The sequence below is a fragment of the Megalops cyprinoides genome, chromosome 13, assembly GCF_013368585.1.
Source record: "Megalops cyprinoides isolate fMegCyp1 chromosome 13, fMegCyp1.pri, whole genome shotgun sequence".
Taxonomy (NCBI): Eukaryota; Metazoa; Chordata; class Actinopteri; order Elopiformes; family Megalopidae; genus Megalops; species Megalops cyprinoides.
In genome coordinates this window covers 9,063,457-9,078,028 of record NC_050595.1, presented here as the reverse complement: position 1 = coordinate 9,078,028, position 14,572 = coordinate 9,063,457, and the positions used below count along the sequence as shown (strand labels likewise).

General features: G+C 47.5%; 1 protein-coding gene across 2 annotated transcripts in view; it reads right to left on the bottom strand.

Moving 5' to 3' along the window:
- Positions 1-14,572, bottom strand: part of LOC118788430 (tumor protein p53-inducible protein 11-like) — a 49,975-nt gene that overhangs the window by 15,464 nt on the left and 19,939 nt on the right. Inside the window, exons 1-2 of one of the 2 annotated variants that reach the window (XM_036544426.1) lie at positions 2,750-2,820; positions 1,523-1,717 (exon numbers count right to left, since the gene is read on the bottom strand). In XM_036544426.1, coding sequence (XP_036400319.1) covers positions 1,523-1,651 — 129 coding nt within the window. In that variant the 5' untranslated portion in view covers positions 1,652-1,717; positions 2,750-2,820. Of the gene's footprint in view, positions 1-1,522; positions 1,718-2,749; positions 2,821-14,572 lie in introns of those variants that run through there. The other variant, XM_036544424.1, reaches the window with a different exon arrangement.

The following is a 14,572-nucleotide window of genomic DNA, read 5'->3' as shown; positions in this document are numbered from 1 at the left end:
GAGTGAAATGAATTCTGGGTTTCAGAGGCATGGAGGAACCTGATTCATCTCGTCTCAAAGAGACGTGTGGGGGTGTCTGCGAGCGGTGGGTAGAGAGATGGAGACGGGCTTCAGCGGGCTCTGTGTTTACTGCATCCACGGATGCCGCGTGCAGGATAGGGGCGGGAGGTGGGGGGATCAATGCCATGGCAGCGAGCCAATCACCCACGCGGAGCCGCAGAGCAACAACCAATCACTGTCAGAGAAGGGCAGGCTGCAGCACTTTATGTCTGCCTGCTTCTGGGGGGCAGGCATTGTCACTATAACGGCAGCGTATTAGCAAATATAAGTTTAACCCAATTAAAACCATGGTTTTAGCATGATGGCATCTTAATAACTCCAGGTTCCATTGCGTCTAGTTGCCAAGGTCAGTGGGAGCAGTTGTATATGACTCCTCAGAACAAGTCCTTGCAGATACTGATCAATTTTATAACGACCCAACACATGCACACGCACAGCTTTTCCTGCCTACCACACCTCCACTCAGCTGCAATTGACTGACTGATGCACAGAAAAGACAAGAACAACCATTTAGTTACACCCAGCCACTTGTGGGCTGTTCTTTGAAGGTGCTGCTAATGGAGCAATTAGCGTTCACAGCAAATAATCACATGCACATCCCTTAAGTTTGATTAGGTGTGGGACTAGAGCGTAAACTGCAAACAACAAATCCACAAGTCCACACACTACCCTTACGTTCCCAGGTGATTTTGTCAGCACACACAAACGACATTTTGATCCCAGGGGATCTTTGTTAAGATTGCAGTGTTGTCTGTGTTATCTGTATGTGCATATAAACACAAACGAGAGAATCAGAGCAGTGGGACTCTATTAGGGGTTTTCAGCATGTGGAGGTACAGTACCAGTCAAAAGTTTGGACACACCTGATTAAGATAATGAGGAACATGCATTCAAAGACATTTTGGTCTCAAGACTTATGCTTAAATGCTTGAAATTTGTTTCTTAGACAGATATAAATAGTGAAGTTGATACCTATGTATGTATTTCTTTCAAAAAAAAAAAAAAGAATCGTAAAAAATACTTTTTCCTACTTTGAAGAATCTAAAATATAAGACAGTTTTGATTTGTGTAACACTTTTTTGGTCTGCATAGTTCCATTAGTGTTATTTCATAGATTTGATGTCATTACTATTACTCAAAATGTGGGAAATAGTAAAAATAACAAAAAATCCTACTATGAGAAGGTGTGTCCAAACTTTTGACTGGTACCGTACCTTGCTCAGTAGGGGGTGAGGCTGACTTAAAAGCTGCAGGTGTTTCAGGGGATGTGCTGATCTATCAAGGACCTTAGGGATGCTCTGGAAACTTTGCTCTCCTGCTTTGTGCGGAGTTAGAGCAGGAATTGCTTTAATGTAATGAGTGCTGAGAAGGACAAATATGCTCAAGGTAAACACCCCTGGGGGGCCGCTCAAACAGAGACAAAGCCATGGAAAAACGAAGCACGTCCCCGAGCAGCACTGACCTTCGACCGGTGCACCTCCCCATCGTCGTCCTCGCCGCCCACTCCCAGTATCTTGCGGGTCTTGAGGCGGCTCACCAGGTCGGTCTGGCTGTGCTTCTTCATGAGTGGGGGGTGGGGCTTGGAGGCCATGGCTGCTGAGGAAGTGGGGAGGAGGAGGAGGAGGAGGAAGAGGAGGAGGAGGGCAGCGATGTCAGCCTGCAAGAGAGGAGGAAAGAGGGCTGCGGTGAGAAAGGGGGGGGTAGGTGAGAAGACCTCGCCGCTACCGTGCAGGGAGAGAGACGCGTGTTTTTGCGCCGAGCTCGATCGGAGGTGGGCGGAAATCCCCGCCGCTCGCGTTTCGGCAGGTTCCCCAGAAGCGCACGTGGTTTCCCTACCACAGCTGTGCACATCGGCTCTGTGGTTGCTGAGGGAGACTCTCGACACAATGCAGTCAGAAACTACAACAGGGGGAGCCGGGGAAGAAGTGCCCAGAATTCACACACATAGAGCTCTGTAGAGCACAGTGTGTTCAGATATGTAGTGCTGGCTCTGTTCTCCAGCATAGCACCCAGAGATTCTAGACACACAAGCTACGAGGCTGAAGGGATGCGGATATTCAGCAAAAGCTTAGCTACAGCATCCCCCTGTCTCCTCCTCTGAGGCCCTGAAACGCAAGCTCCTTCTCAACCAATGAGACTCTCCATCTCCACTTCTTTCCCCCGAGAACTAACACTCCTCTCAATTCCCTTCAGCTCAGCCCAGCTCGTCTTCATCTCCAGCCTTCTGCACTACACATTCACATCCATTCAATCAACCTCAGTTTCCAGGCTCGCTCGTCTCTCAGCTGACAGTGCAACACCATCATTCTGAAGCAGGGAGCTGCGCATGCTTTCTGAGCTGTAGGACCCACGGTAAAAACACAGAGCGATACCCCTCTTCCCCAGCCAACAGAAAGACATTTCCATTCGCCGGAACATTGATGTGTTGATGCATCAGCCCCCCCCCAATACCACAAGGCTGAACACAGACACATTTCAGATTCCCCGTAGCTTCTTTCACAGGCATTCGATTCCTGCCCACGGCCTAGGGCCAAACGCGTTCCATTGCTGCAGAGCAACTAATAATCACAGGAGCTGAATCAATCATTTCATAACCGCGAAGCTGATTGCCTTTCACCGTGCGCGCACTGCTGGCCGCATCCTGCAAAAGACATGGCTTCCGATGTCAGAGACAACGATAATCATCTACCGCAAACAAGGCCCGAGTCCCGTGGAGTCGTGCCTGAGATGAAACGGCTCCGGTGCAGCGGAGCACCGAGCCTGCACTCAGCGTGAGTGTTTTAAGGAGAACCCCTCTGCAGATGCGGCTCTGGAGAGCGCGCGAGAGAACATCTCCTCCTCCGTCTCCTACCTGACCAGCTTCATACCGCGGAGCCGCTGCGCTAAGAACATTACAGATTAAAACAAGTCACAGCTAGCCCACGCGTGTAATCCGCACATCAAAGGGCAGGCTGATTACGGCTGGGCGGAACGCTCAGCGCATTTGTGGGGGGGGTGGTTGGCAGTGAGGTGGGGGGGGGTAACCTGCGGGCTGACTGGGAAATGAAAGGCGAGATTAGCGCTCTCGTGCCATTTGTGTCATTCACATGCGGGCCTCACATGACGAGTCACCCGCGAGGCAGCAGAAGGAAAGGCAACAATGTTTTGCTGATTGAACGGCTGATTTTTCATTGGGGAGAGTCATTAAATGTTCATCAGCTGAGGTCACTGCATTTTCCAGACACAACTGCCCAGCGAAAAGGTCCAGGGTTTCCCATTCATGGACATGCATTTCAAGTGTTGAAAAGTGATTAACGCTATTCACATGGCATTTGTGGTCCCAGGAATGGCTCTTGGCTGCTGGTGCCAGGCTGTGAGCATGGCATGACAGCTCTGATTGATTGCCTAGCAGCTAATGAGTACAGCTGGACAGACGGGGTCACAGAGGCCCACTGTGAGCTCAGCCAATCAGCCTTCACTGTAATGTGCCGCGACAACCAACGCAGCCAATGACGGTAACCCACTGCCCCTCCCTCTCTTCAAGCCCACATGAGGATCTTCCAAACCAAACAAATCTTCAGCCTCTCAATGTAATGAACTATACAGAGTGTGACAGAAGGTATGAGTGGCAAGAGAGAGTACAGAAAGCTAGACATTTCAATAAAAGAAACAAAGGCAGTGAGTGACAGAAAATTTAACAACACTTCTGATTACCTGGCGGCAGGGCTGGCAATGAGATTCACACCGAGGCAAGTTCAGAGAAATACAATTATCACGGCACCAGAGGCGGCCTGCGGCTACAGGCATCCAACAACCCAAACCATTTCTGTGACTGCACGCCTTGCTTAACTGACCCTCCAGAGCACACAGGTCAGCTGACCAGAAACAAAACCCATCCGATCACAGCATGGACAGCGTCGCGGTGACGCAGTGATGCGGTGATGCGGTGGGGGGTTCCTACGGGCGGCACGTGACTCCCATCTCCTGTGGTGGCTCTACAGAGTCACGCCTCGCATAAACAAGGCCCCGGGCCAGCACAGGCTCCACATCCCGCCGTTCAATTATTGATGGTGTGTGACAGCTGCCCCCGCGAATTACCAGTGTGATCGCGTCACCGGCGCTCTCAGATTCACAGACATGTGCGGGGGGGGCGGTGGGGTGGGGGGGCCCGATCACCTGGAGATATGCGCAGCAACTACGTGTCATCTCTAGGCAATAGCACCGGATCATCATGACCACGAGCTTCTTCAGAAGCGACAAGAAGTAAACAGATCCTTGGATTCTTATCCACCTCAAAGTAGGAAGAGCAATGCACGGGCACAGAGAGAACGCATCAAACCAGGGCCCAATAACTAGCAGTCAGCTTAAATGAATCAATTCAGAATGAATAAGGTATAGTATATCACTGAGCTCCCAATGCGGCCCCCTTCCCAGCTTACTCGTCTCTGGACTTAATTTCATCTGATGAAGACAGAGGGGAAGGCTGTTCGTTGTCAGAAGTGACAGGCTCACAGCGTAGCGGGCGGAATCTGAGCAGCAGTGCAGATGCAATCTCCTCCACAGCCACTCTCTCTTGTGAGGGTACAGCACAGGATGTGGTCAGTTGTGAGGGGAGATAGCCTGGAGAACATAGGAAAACTATTAGCATTTATCTGTGCAGAGGACAACTGGGGAGACTCTGTACAGTAAGGAGATTGACTTTTTCCTTACAAGTGAAAGGTTAGCGGGCCTTGCTCGAACTGGCGACGCAACTGCCCCTCAGATAAAACACCTTATGAAAGGGGATGAAACAGGAAGATCAATGTTACAGCTGTCAGTGAGTGAGCACTGCTCAAATTTCTTTTCTATTTTTCTTTGAAGATGACTGCTTGATCGAGGAGAGGTACTGCATGATCAGAACCTAGACAAAAATCAACCTTCCTACCATCAAAGCACATACACGTTTCATCTGTATTAAAGAAAAATGGCATGAAATTCACTAGAATGATCTCTGCTGTAAAATGTGGAGCACAAGACAAAAACCTACAACTGAATTTTTACAGAAACCACTCTTCCAGTTTGACTTCCGGAATTTACCAAAGCCAGTGGCGCTCCAACAAAAAGGGAGCAAAACATATTCCTTTCTCTCAAAACACAGTCACTCCTTTTTCTCTTTTGTTCCTTCGATCACAAAGAAAGGAAAAGATGTTTGACCCGAGGGCAGGGCCACGTTTCAGCGGAGGGAACACGTGAGAAGCCGTGCGTCATGCATGGCATCAGCAGGACCCAGCTCCCTCGTGCTCAGCACAGGGTTACGTCTTTGAAAAAGACAGGGGACCGCTGCGGCAGACGCGTAACGCTGGATTCATCAGCGGGAAGGGGCCCTAGAGGACGTACTCCCCTGCTGTGTGGCGGGTGCTGGACTGTTCAGTTGGACTGTAGTGTGGTGCATGCAAGATTTGCGTGTGAGTGTAGCATAGTGATAAGGAGCAGGGCTCGTAACCGAAAGGCTGCTGCTGCACCCTTGGGCATTCACTGTGGGGTACTTAACCCACAATTTCCTCAGTAAATACCCAGCTGTATGAATGAGTAACGTAAAAATTATAACCTCATAATTAATATAAAATAATATAACATAACCTTACAATTAATATAAAAATGATAAAATTATAGTCCTTTTATAAAATAATTATAATAAAAATTATATAAGTCACCCTGGATAAGAGCATCTGCTAAATGACAATAATGTAATGTAAAATAATCTAAAGTATGAAGGGGCATGAAGAGAGGCAGATGGCCTCCAATTGGCTAACAAACATTCAGCATTACTGAATGACCAATCCATAACAGCGAGTTCTCAGACCTACAGGCTCAGCTGGGTTGAACTGAACGGACTGGGCTCACTTCAACCAGGATGTCCTAAAAGCAATGGTAATGTTGGAATGACGTTGGATAAATGGTTATAATTCAGCTTGACTGCAGGCACGGTCAGCAGTGGGTTGTTACCACTGTTGCACATGTGGCAATTTCCCGCATTGTCATATCCTGGATAGCTCCAACCAAGATCCTACCTCCACCTCCCACCTTTATATTAAAGCAGATCTTTTCAATTCGCACAAATCACGCTCATAGATAGAGCACAAAGGGAGGAACCCCGCACCCCCGACATTTATTCCAGTACCTGATCGATTTCCTTACAGCACGGGGGAAAACAAATCAGACAATCAAAGACGTGAAATAAGTCTTTCCAGCCATGACATTCCCTGCTAGCTGCATCCTATGCGTGCCTTGTGTCCACCTGACACGTTTACAGCTTATCGGCCCCAGACGGATCCTTATTTATGCGGGAACTACTTCTACCCCCAGATGTCAAATGACCCACATGCGACTGATTCATCCCGAAGCTGCTGGATGGACACTGCAGGAAAGTAGTGCAGGTTCTGCTCTCGGCAGTTCTTATAGCTGTGGTGATCACTGAAACTGAACCGAACGACGGCCGGCTGACCTATGCCGTGCTAAACTGCGGCTGTGAAATAAAAAAAAAATAAAAAAAAAACAAGAGGAATCATCCACGGTTTAGTCGACATGTGACAAAGCGGTAACTCCTCCCTTGGGGCGATGCCGATTTTAACTTTCGCATCAGTCTCAACTCCTATGCCTCTGGGTGACTAAAATGATGCAGATGCGGTCGCCTGGCAACCCCCAATGGCACGATTTTAGCGCTTCGGCATTATTGAAAGTAGACTTGACGATAATGTTTATCTGAAGGCTGCTCTCCGGTGCTCCATTATAAGTGATGTGTTAACACAATCAGGCCAGGCACTTCTGCTCTCAAATAAAGTTAGACGCTTTCATTTTTCTCTTTCGGAAGCCTCTGAGGGGCCATATGGCTTAGAGCCTGCCTGTTTTTCACTCTCGTGGACACAAGCCAATTTTGGGACCTTAAACAACCCGCTTAAAAACATTAGCCCGAGTGGCGTGCCATTCAATCACATGGCAAAGAGCCTGCGACACTCGTGAAGCTTCTCTTTCATTTGGGGTGCTATCTTGAAGGAGGAAGACAACCTTTATGAGCTGAACAGAAGAAGCATGGAATGGACTGTACAACCATAGCGCTTCTGTCCATCAGCCTTTCAAATACTGTTGGATGGTGTCAACACAAAAAAGGCAGGTTCCACTTTTGGCCAGCTGTAGACAAGGCTTGGTGGAAAGCAGGTAGACCAAGACAGACCATTTCCCACCCAACTAGCTCGCTAGCTGTCCAACTGCTAGTTTTTCATCTGGCAAGACAGCTGTTGCACTGATTGCTGGCTAGTTTACCGGTGGGAGTGAAGTGGGGTGGCGTTTCTGTACCTCAAGGAAATGTTGGACTATGCTGTCCGCTGGGGCCATAAGCTGATGGGAAGAGGTTAAGTAAGCCTCATTATTAGGATCCATCAACAGCCACCCCACTCCCCTTACTCGGGGCTGACAATGCTTCTTGACTATGGAGGGCACATCTTGCTTGGTGCAGAAAGGTGGAGAGAGAGTGAAGGAGAAGGAAAGTGGAAGACAGAGTGAAAGTGAAAGAGATAGGAGAGGAGGGAGGGAGTGAGAGAAGATAAAGTGAGTAAGAAAGAGAGAGTGAGTGTAATGAAAGGGGAGAGGCAGTGAGCGAGTGTGTGAGGAAAAGAGGAGAGACAGTGATGATACCAGGGCCTCCAGCCTTGTTTTCCAATATGGTATTGACTGATAAAGTCTGTTCTCTTTTTAATTTCAGAGGGTACTGAACGCGCCTTGGTTCAGGATCAAATCTTCTTAGCCTGGAGAGCAAAACAAAAATATGCATGATTCTGTAAAGTTAAAAAAAAATCTGCAAATGAGTGAATCAAACGAAAGAAGAAAAACACACAGAATCTCACTGCCTCACTGCTCTGGGACCAGGGGCGTAGACTGAATACAAGAAACAAAAATTTTTGAGCATGATGTGGCAACTGATGATATCAGAAAAGATGTCACAGGAAATAGGTGGGGGACAATTATGAGAACATGTTGACTGGAATGGGTTGACCTTTCATACCACCATACGGTACAATCACAGGTAGGGATTCTGATGTAATCCTAAGAAGGACTGCAACATGTACTAAACCATGGTTTGTATACATTTTGAAAGGCATGCATGTTTTCACAGCTTGAAATCCACATTATTTGAAAAGACAGAGGCACGATCCTTCAACCGAGGGAAACACATCCACAGTCAGGTTTGAATGAAGACGGCAGCCTTTCTGATGGCTTCTGCTAAAGAGAGCTGCCTTGACTTGTGTTTGTGATTCCAGAGGACCTTGAAAACACCATACACATTTCTGACTGTAATGAGAAATGTGACTTAGAGATGTGCTTACTTGGTACATGTGCTCCGTTGGTAATTCACTGAGAAATGCTGCACTTACTTGTACATGTAACATGATTACAAAAGGAAGATTGCCTCGCACCTGGCCACTTAACCTTTGAGGAAGTCAGTTTTTTTTCTTTTCACCAAATAGCCCCCACACTCATGAGTAACAGTGAAGTGCCCACACTGAATGTTAACATCCAGAACTCAATCACCAATGTTCCGACTATAGTACATTTGGAACTTCAAGGGTTATATTCAATTCAGGTCTTAACTGTATTACTGGCTTGCTGTATTTTCTGGGATCCGCCTGGGGGGAGCAGCAACTGATTAGCTGGGGAGGGACGTGAGCTGTGACTCAATATCGCTTGCCGAATGCCTCAGTTGTGCGTTTCCGTGGGACCCCAGACTGTCTCCGGCACGCTATTTACTCATGCTAGGTAAACAGTAATTTCCCCATCTGCAGAAGGCAGAGAATACTCTAATTTTTCAACATCTTAATATTCAAAAACATCCACCCCGTTCACTGACATTAACTGCCTAGTTTTTGCAATGGCGTTTTTTTTCCCACACATCAAAGACAAGGATAATGACATGGCCCTGGAAAGTATCACAGCTATTAGTGTTCTAATAGGAGCCAATGACACTGCATTGGAGCCAATGACACTGCATTAAACAGGAGACATACCTCCTTGGTTTAAGCAATGAAGAGGATGTTAACATCCTCACATTAATCCTTAAAAGCCCCCTCAGTCTTGCCTGACGCTGCGCTTCATTCCCCTGCACCTCACACCGACCCAACAGTGTAAATTCAGGCGGATGTCACTTTTCACCAGCCAATCTGCTACATGGTTACTGTCCAACAGAGATATGAGGGAACAGGTGAAAATGAACACTGTATCCTGTTTCGGTCGATCGCTTGGTAACCCTTCCATTCCCCCCTCGGTTCCCTTCAGAAGCCGCTTAATCTGCCCATTAATTCCCTCCTGCCCGTGAAGTGTGAACGCTGCTGTCGAGCGAGACGGGCTTGAATTTGAATTTGCGACGTGCAAGATTTGCGCAAGGCCCCCGCTGTGGGATGACAGAACCGAGCAGAGATACTACAGCCGAGCTCTGGCTGCCAGCCGATCCCGATCCTGCGTGTCACTCCAACGTTCCCCGGGGCCCGCACCACACCATGGTAACAGTTTATTCTGCGTGTCAGCTCCGAAAGGTCACCGCTGATCTGGGTGGATTAGAGGTCATGTATATTCTGCAGACTGCGAGCTGACAGAATTATGTGACGGTGGTTCATGTTTGGTGGGGGGGGACCATAAATAGCCTCAGCTGAGACATGTGGGGTGCAGTGTTACAGTGCTGAAAACCCTGGAAATAAAGACGTTGACCACACAGCGCTCCCGTTTTTTTGGTACAACGATCTCCTTTCTACGTGTGATTGACTTTTGATCACGCAAGGCTGACAGCGGTCACACTGTAGGCGCTGGAGGTTGGAGGAGTTGAAAATCAAACACTTGTTAACCGGACCACATCCTCTGTATTGAACTGAGCCCGCAACTGATGAGCGTGCGGGACTCGGGTGCGAACTGACTGTTTTTGATTGCCACGGCTCCATGCGCGATTTCAAGGTCTGTCACATCGGCTCGTCTTGAGTGGCAGGTAATTAAAGCGGTCTGTACCACACAAGGGGGTGATAGGGGGTACTGCTGTGCTCCTGCGGCTCCTCCACATCAACTAATAGCACAACTACTGACAGCTCAACGGCAGTGCAGCAGCAGCACGATGACAGCACAACAACAATGCAATGATGTCACGGTAGCCTTACGCGACCAGCCATGAATTTCCAGAAGGTCCAACTGCAAGCCGTGAACTGTAGTTGTCCCTCACTGTGAAACTTTTCCACACGGCGCCAGTTTCCCGAGCAGACAGCCCGAGATTGAGGAGAGTGACCTTCCGAGGCAGAAACGCAGATCCCCCTAACACTTCTCCTTCTGTGACGCTGACACGAGCCTTCGGTCGTGAAATGAGTTTTCTCCGCCGTTACTCAAGGAGGAGAATCAAAACCGTTTCAAAGGGCAGGCTTTTTCACGTCTCCGAAAGGTAATGCTCCTTGGGGATCTACCTTATAATGGTTAGAGCTCTCAAACCAACAACTCAGAAAATAGACGCATTCATGTCCAAGTCAATGACTCGTCGGCTCGTATTCTGCATGGCATGATCCTGCACTTCAGAATACAATTAGAAACCAAAGACCTTGCTGAATGTAAATAGCAAAAGGTATCTTTTCCACTCAGTATGGAATCTCTCAGTGTCAGACAGCTGTCATGGTAGTGTATGTAATGAGAAGGAGTGCAAGGTGCACAGAGAAACAAAATGGAGGTGACGTTTCCAAAAACTCAGAGGTACTTCATCGCCAGCACACGGTGGAGGAGAAGCGAGCTGAAAACAACAGGAAGCACCTCTGCACACAGTGAAAAATGTAACCCCTGCTCTGCCCTACAGAACCAACACAACACGCCTCCTACCGCCTCGCACAACCACCACGAGGACACAGCTCCTGCTGCCGCCTTGCAGAGCCAACACAACACGCCTCCTACCTCTGCCTTGCAGACTGACACAGCTCCCAACATCCTTCATACACAACGGACACAAGAACTCCTCTCAGCTGCCCGCTTTTTCTTGAAGACTCTTAAAAGCACGATTCAATCGCACACAAAACTAAGAAATACACGGTTGTATAATCATCCACATTATGCTACTGATTTCATGGTTCATGCATGAACAGTATTTGGTAGAATTGGGAAACAATCATGATTGTTATAAAGCACTAGTGACCAATGTATTATTTGATTATATTATCCTTACATTCCAAAGGGTGAAAATGTGTCTCATCAAAAAGTGAATAAAAATGAACTCAGAAAAAACTAAAATATCAAATATTATTGCAAAAAAATCGTGTCGTGTTACAGTATCAATTAAATTGTCAGGGGGATGACATAATGTCTGAAATATTCTCATCAGTTTAACAAAAAAAAAGTGATACATATCGGCTGATTTTACATGTAATACTTTACAAGTAACTTCTGATCTGTTACGATCCTCTAACAGCAATATTGAAATGTTGACCATCACCGATGCAAAGGAAGTGTGTGTGTGTGTGTGTGTGTGTGTGTGTGTGTGTGAGTGTGTGAGTGTGTGAGTGTGTGAGTGCGTGCGAGAGAGAGAAAAAGAGAGAGTTCCAGTGAAAAACACTTCCGTTGACATTTAAAAGCACCAGAACCCAGAAATGTAAAAGTCCCACAGTGGGTTGAGGACATACTGCTATGCTCTCTGGAGTGAGATCTGGCAGAGGGTCACAGCCAAATATTTTTATTGCAGTTTCCAGCTTTCATGTTCCAACACAGTGTATATTTTATATGATCACTGTAAGGTAAAGTATTTCTACATTTTCTGCAAAACACTGGAGTGCCCTTTTAGGTTCAACACAGTACAGAGAGGTGTGACAGAGGTTGTGTCTGAACTGCCCTCTCTGGCTTTTCCACTGGCAGAAAGGATGAAAGAATTACATTGCTCTCCTCTGCCCTCTCACTGCAAAATCCCATAAGATCCTCACACAAACGTCACTAAACAACTCGTAACGAGATTTTTTTTCCCCTTGCAAATGGCTCAAAGCTAGCAGAAGTGTGGGAACGGGCTCGTTGTCCCGATTTCCACCTTCACGCATGTCACATCCAACATGCTCATTTCTTTATCACGCTGACGCCCCCGCCCCCACAGCTTACTCCCAGCTGTGTGCGACTCTGTTTAATTCCCTCCACAGCGAGAATCCATTCCCACGTAGTCGTTTCCATCCAAATAACAACATGCAAAGGATAAAACGGCCAAAATTCATCCAAAGATGCAGCGGTTTTTCTGGGGTGTGCCAGATGCACACCTCTCAAAAGAGAGGGGAACTTCAGGGCTGGGCTCACATGACATATTTCCCCGGTCAGAGGGGCAATGTGAGCTGCGGACAACGCAGGTGATCTGTCTCACTTTCATCCCATAGCAAAGCACCCATTTTTTTTTTTTTTTAAATTCAGGCTGCCACCGGGATTGGTTGGGGTGACAGAGCAGGCAGAGGTCCCCTGAAGACAGGGTGACGGGGTGCCCCTTGGCATGCGTGACACTGTCACATAACTATCTCTCCACCTCACCTACACATGGCAGGGGAAATAAAAGTCAGTCAGTTTATACTTCTCTTTGCACATGTGATTTGCAATAAAAGGATTGTGGCAACGCATCTTCCTCTTAGTATGAGGGGAGTGTCCCAATTACCTGTGGGATACAAAGCGTGTCAGATGAGCTGTAGCACATACACACACACACAGACACACACAAATGTTTGCTCATAAACACACTTAATCAAGCATGCAGACTTATGCACACACGCACACATGCACGCATGCCCACACACGCACACACACAAACGCACGCTAATAAACACAGCTAATCAAACATGCAGACTTACGCACGCATGCACACGCGCACACACACATGCTTCCCCCCTGCAGCGCTACCTGCAGAATCTCAGGACCCAGACACGTGGAACGGTTAAGAGTCTCCACACTTATTTTACATAGCACCTCTTCACACATTAAGAACAGTACAGTCAGGATGGAGGAGGGAGATTATTGGCGAAAAAACACATTTTAGCAATGGCTGGGAGAAATCACTAAGGCAGATTAAAACATCAAAGGAGCCTTGTTTGCGGAGATGAGGCCAGGGTCGAGGGGAGGGGAAGTGGATTGATGAACAACTCTTGGGCTCCAGAGACAACAGGATGGCGGGCAGCATCCTTCAGCAATTAAATCATTTACAAAACAGAAGCACTTCCGTTCGGTCCCATTTGCGGTTCAATCCCTCATCTCCTCCACAGTTGTTCACCTACAGCTGGCTGGCTGATTTTCCTCTCTGTTCCTCTCAGTGGCCCAGCTCAGGATACGGTGCTCAAATCAAATACAAAGCGCCAAGCTTCACCACAGCGGAGCTCAGACAAGACGATCTAATATTGCAGCTTTGTAAAAACGTGGGCTGTTGACTCATCCAATATCCTGCACTATTTCAGATCAGTTGCAGTGGGCGGTGCAGACAGCCACACCTGCACCCCCAGATACAATGGGGATTTTAACAGAGGAGGCACAGTGAACATGCAACAAAATAATCCTGCTCATTTTCCTCTGATCTGAATACAACTGCTATCACCTAATGGATCATTCTGCATGGAATCAGCTAAACCTTGTTGCGACCTTCTTGAATGATCTTGGCAGCAACATTTTTATCAATGGGTTGATCACCCAAGGCTACATTGCCCTGGCCAAATTTCCATCGTTCCATTTCGTTCATTTCCATCCATTCATCTTTTTTAATTTGTTTATTTAGCAGATTACATGTTTGCATATTATCTGTATATCTGTACAGACGGGTGTTTTCTGAAGAAATTCAACACCTTGCTCAACCTGGGCACTGAGCCTGCAACCTTTGAATGACAAGCTAAGCTATTTAAACACTATGCCACAGACACCACTTAATTCGCTGTCATTCTTTACATTTCCAAGCTTAATTTACAATCAACACATGATGTAAGAAGTCTTGGTGTCATATTAAATCCTCATTTACAAGCCTCATTTGATGACCTTTGCTGCTGATCATTCCATAGCAACTGAATCCTGATTTGGCATCACTATTTGTTCGATGCCATCTTCACAGGCTTTGAACATCAGCAGTATTACGCCATAAGTTAATGCAGCTGACCGACAGGGTAGCACCTGCATTTTTCCATGTTAAGAGCACAGCAGGATTGCAAGTGCATTTGAGATTTTGGACATGTTCTGATTGTATTGCATTGACCCCCCCCCCCCCCCCCCCCCCCCCTTACAGGGTTAGGCAGAGATATTATAGTGAGCAAAGAAATGCTGCTCCCTCGAGCAGCTGCTGATGCCCCACTCTCTACTATCCTGAATGACTAAGGACCAGAGACCTCTGAACATGTGTGGCTGCTTGCTGACAGCCCATCCAGTGGGTGCTGCTGCTTATGCAACGAGAGTGTGATTATCACAACCGCTGAGCATCTTCTCCTCCGCAGCTGACAGCTAATCTCAGCTCACACTGGCGGAGTTCAACACCGGCCTGGGCAAACCAAACCGC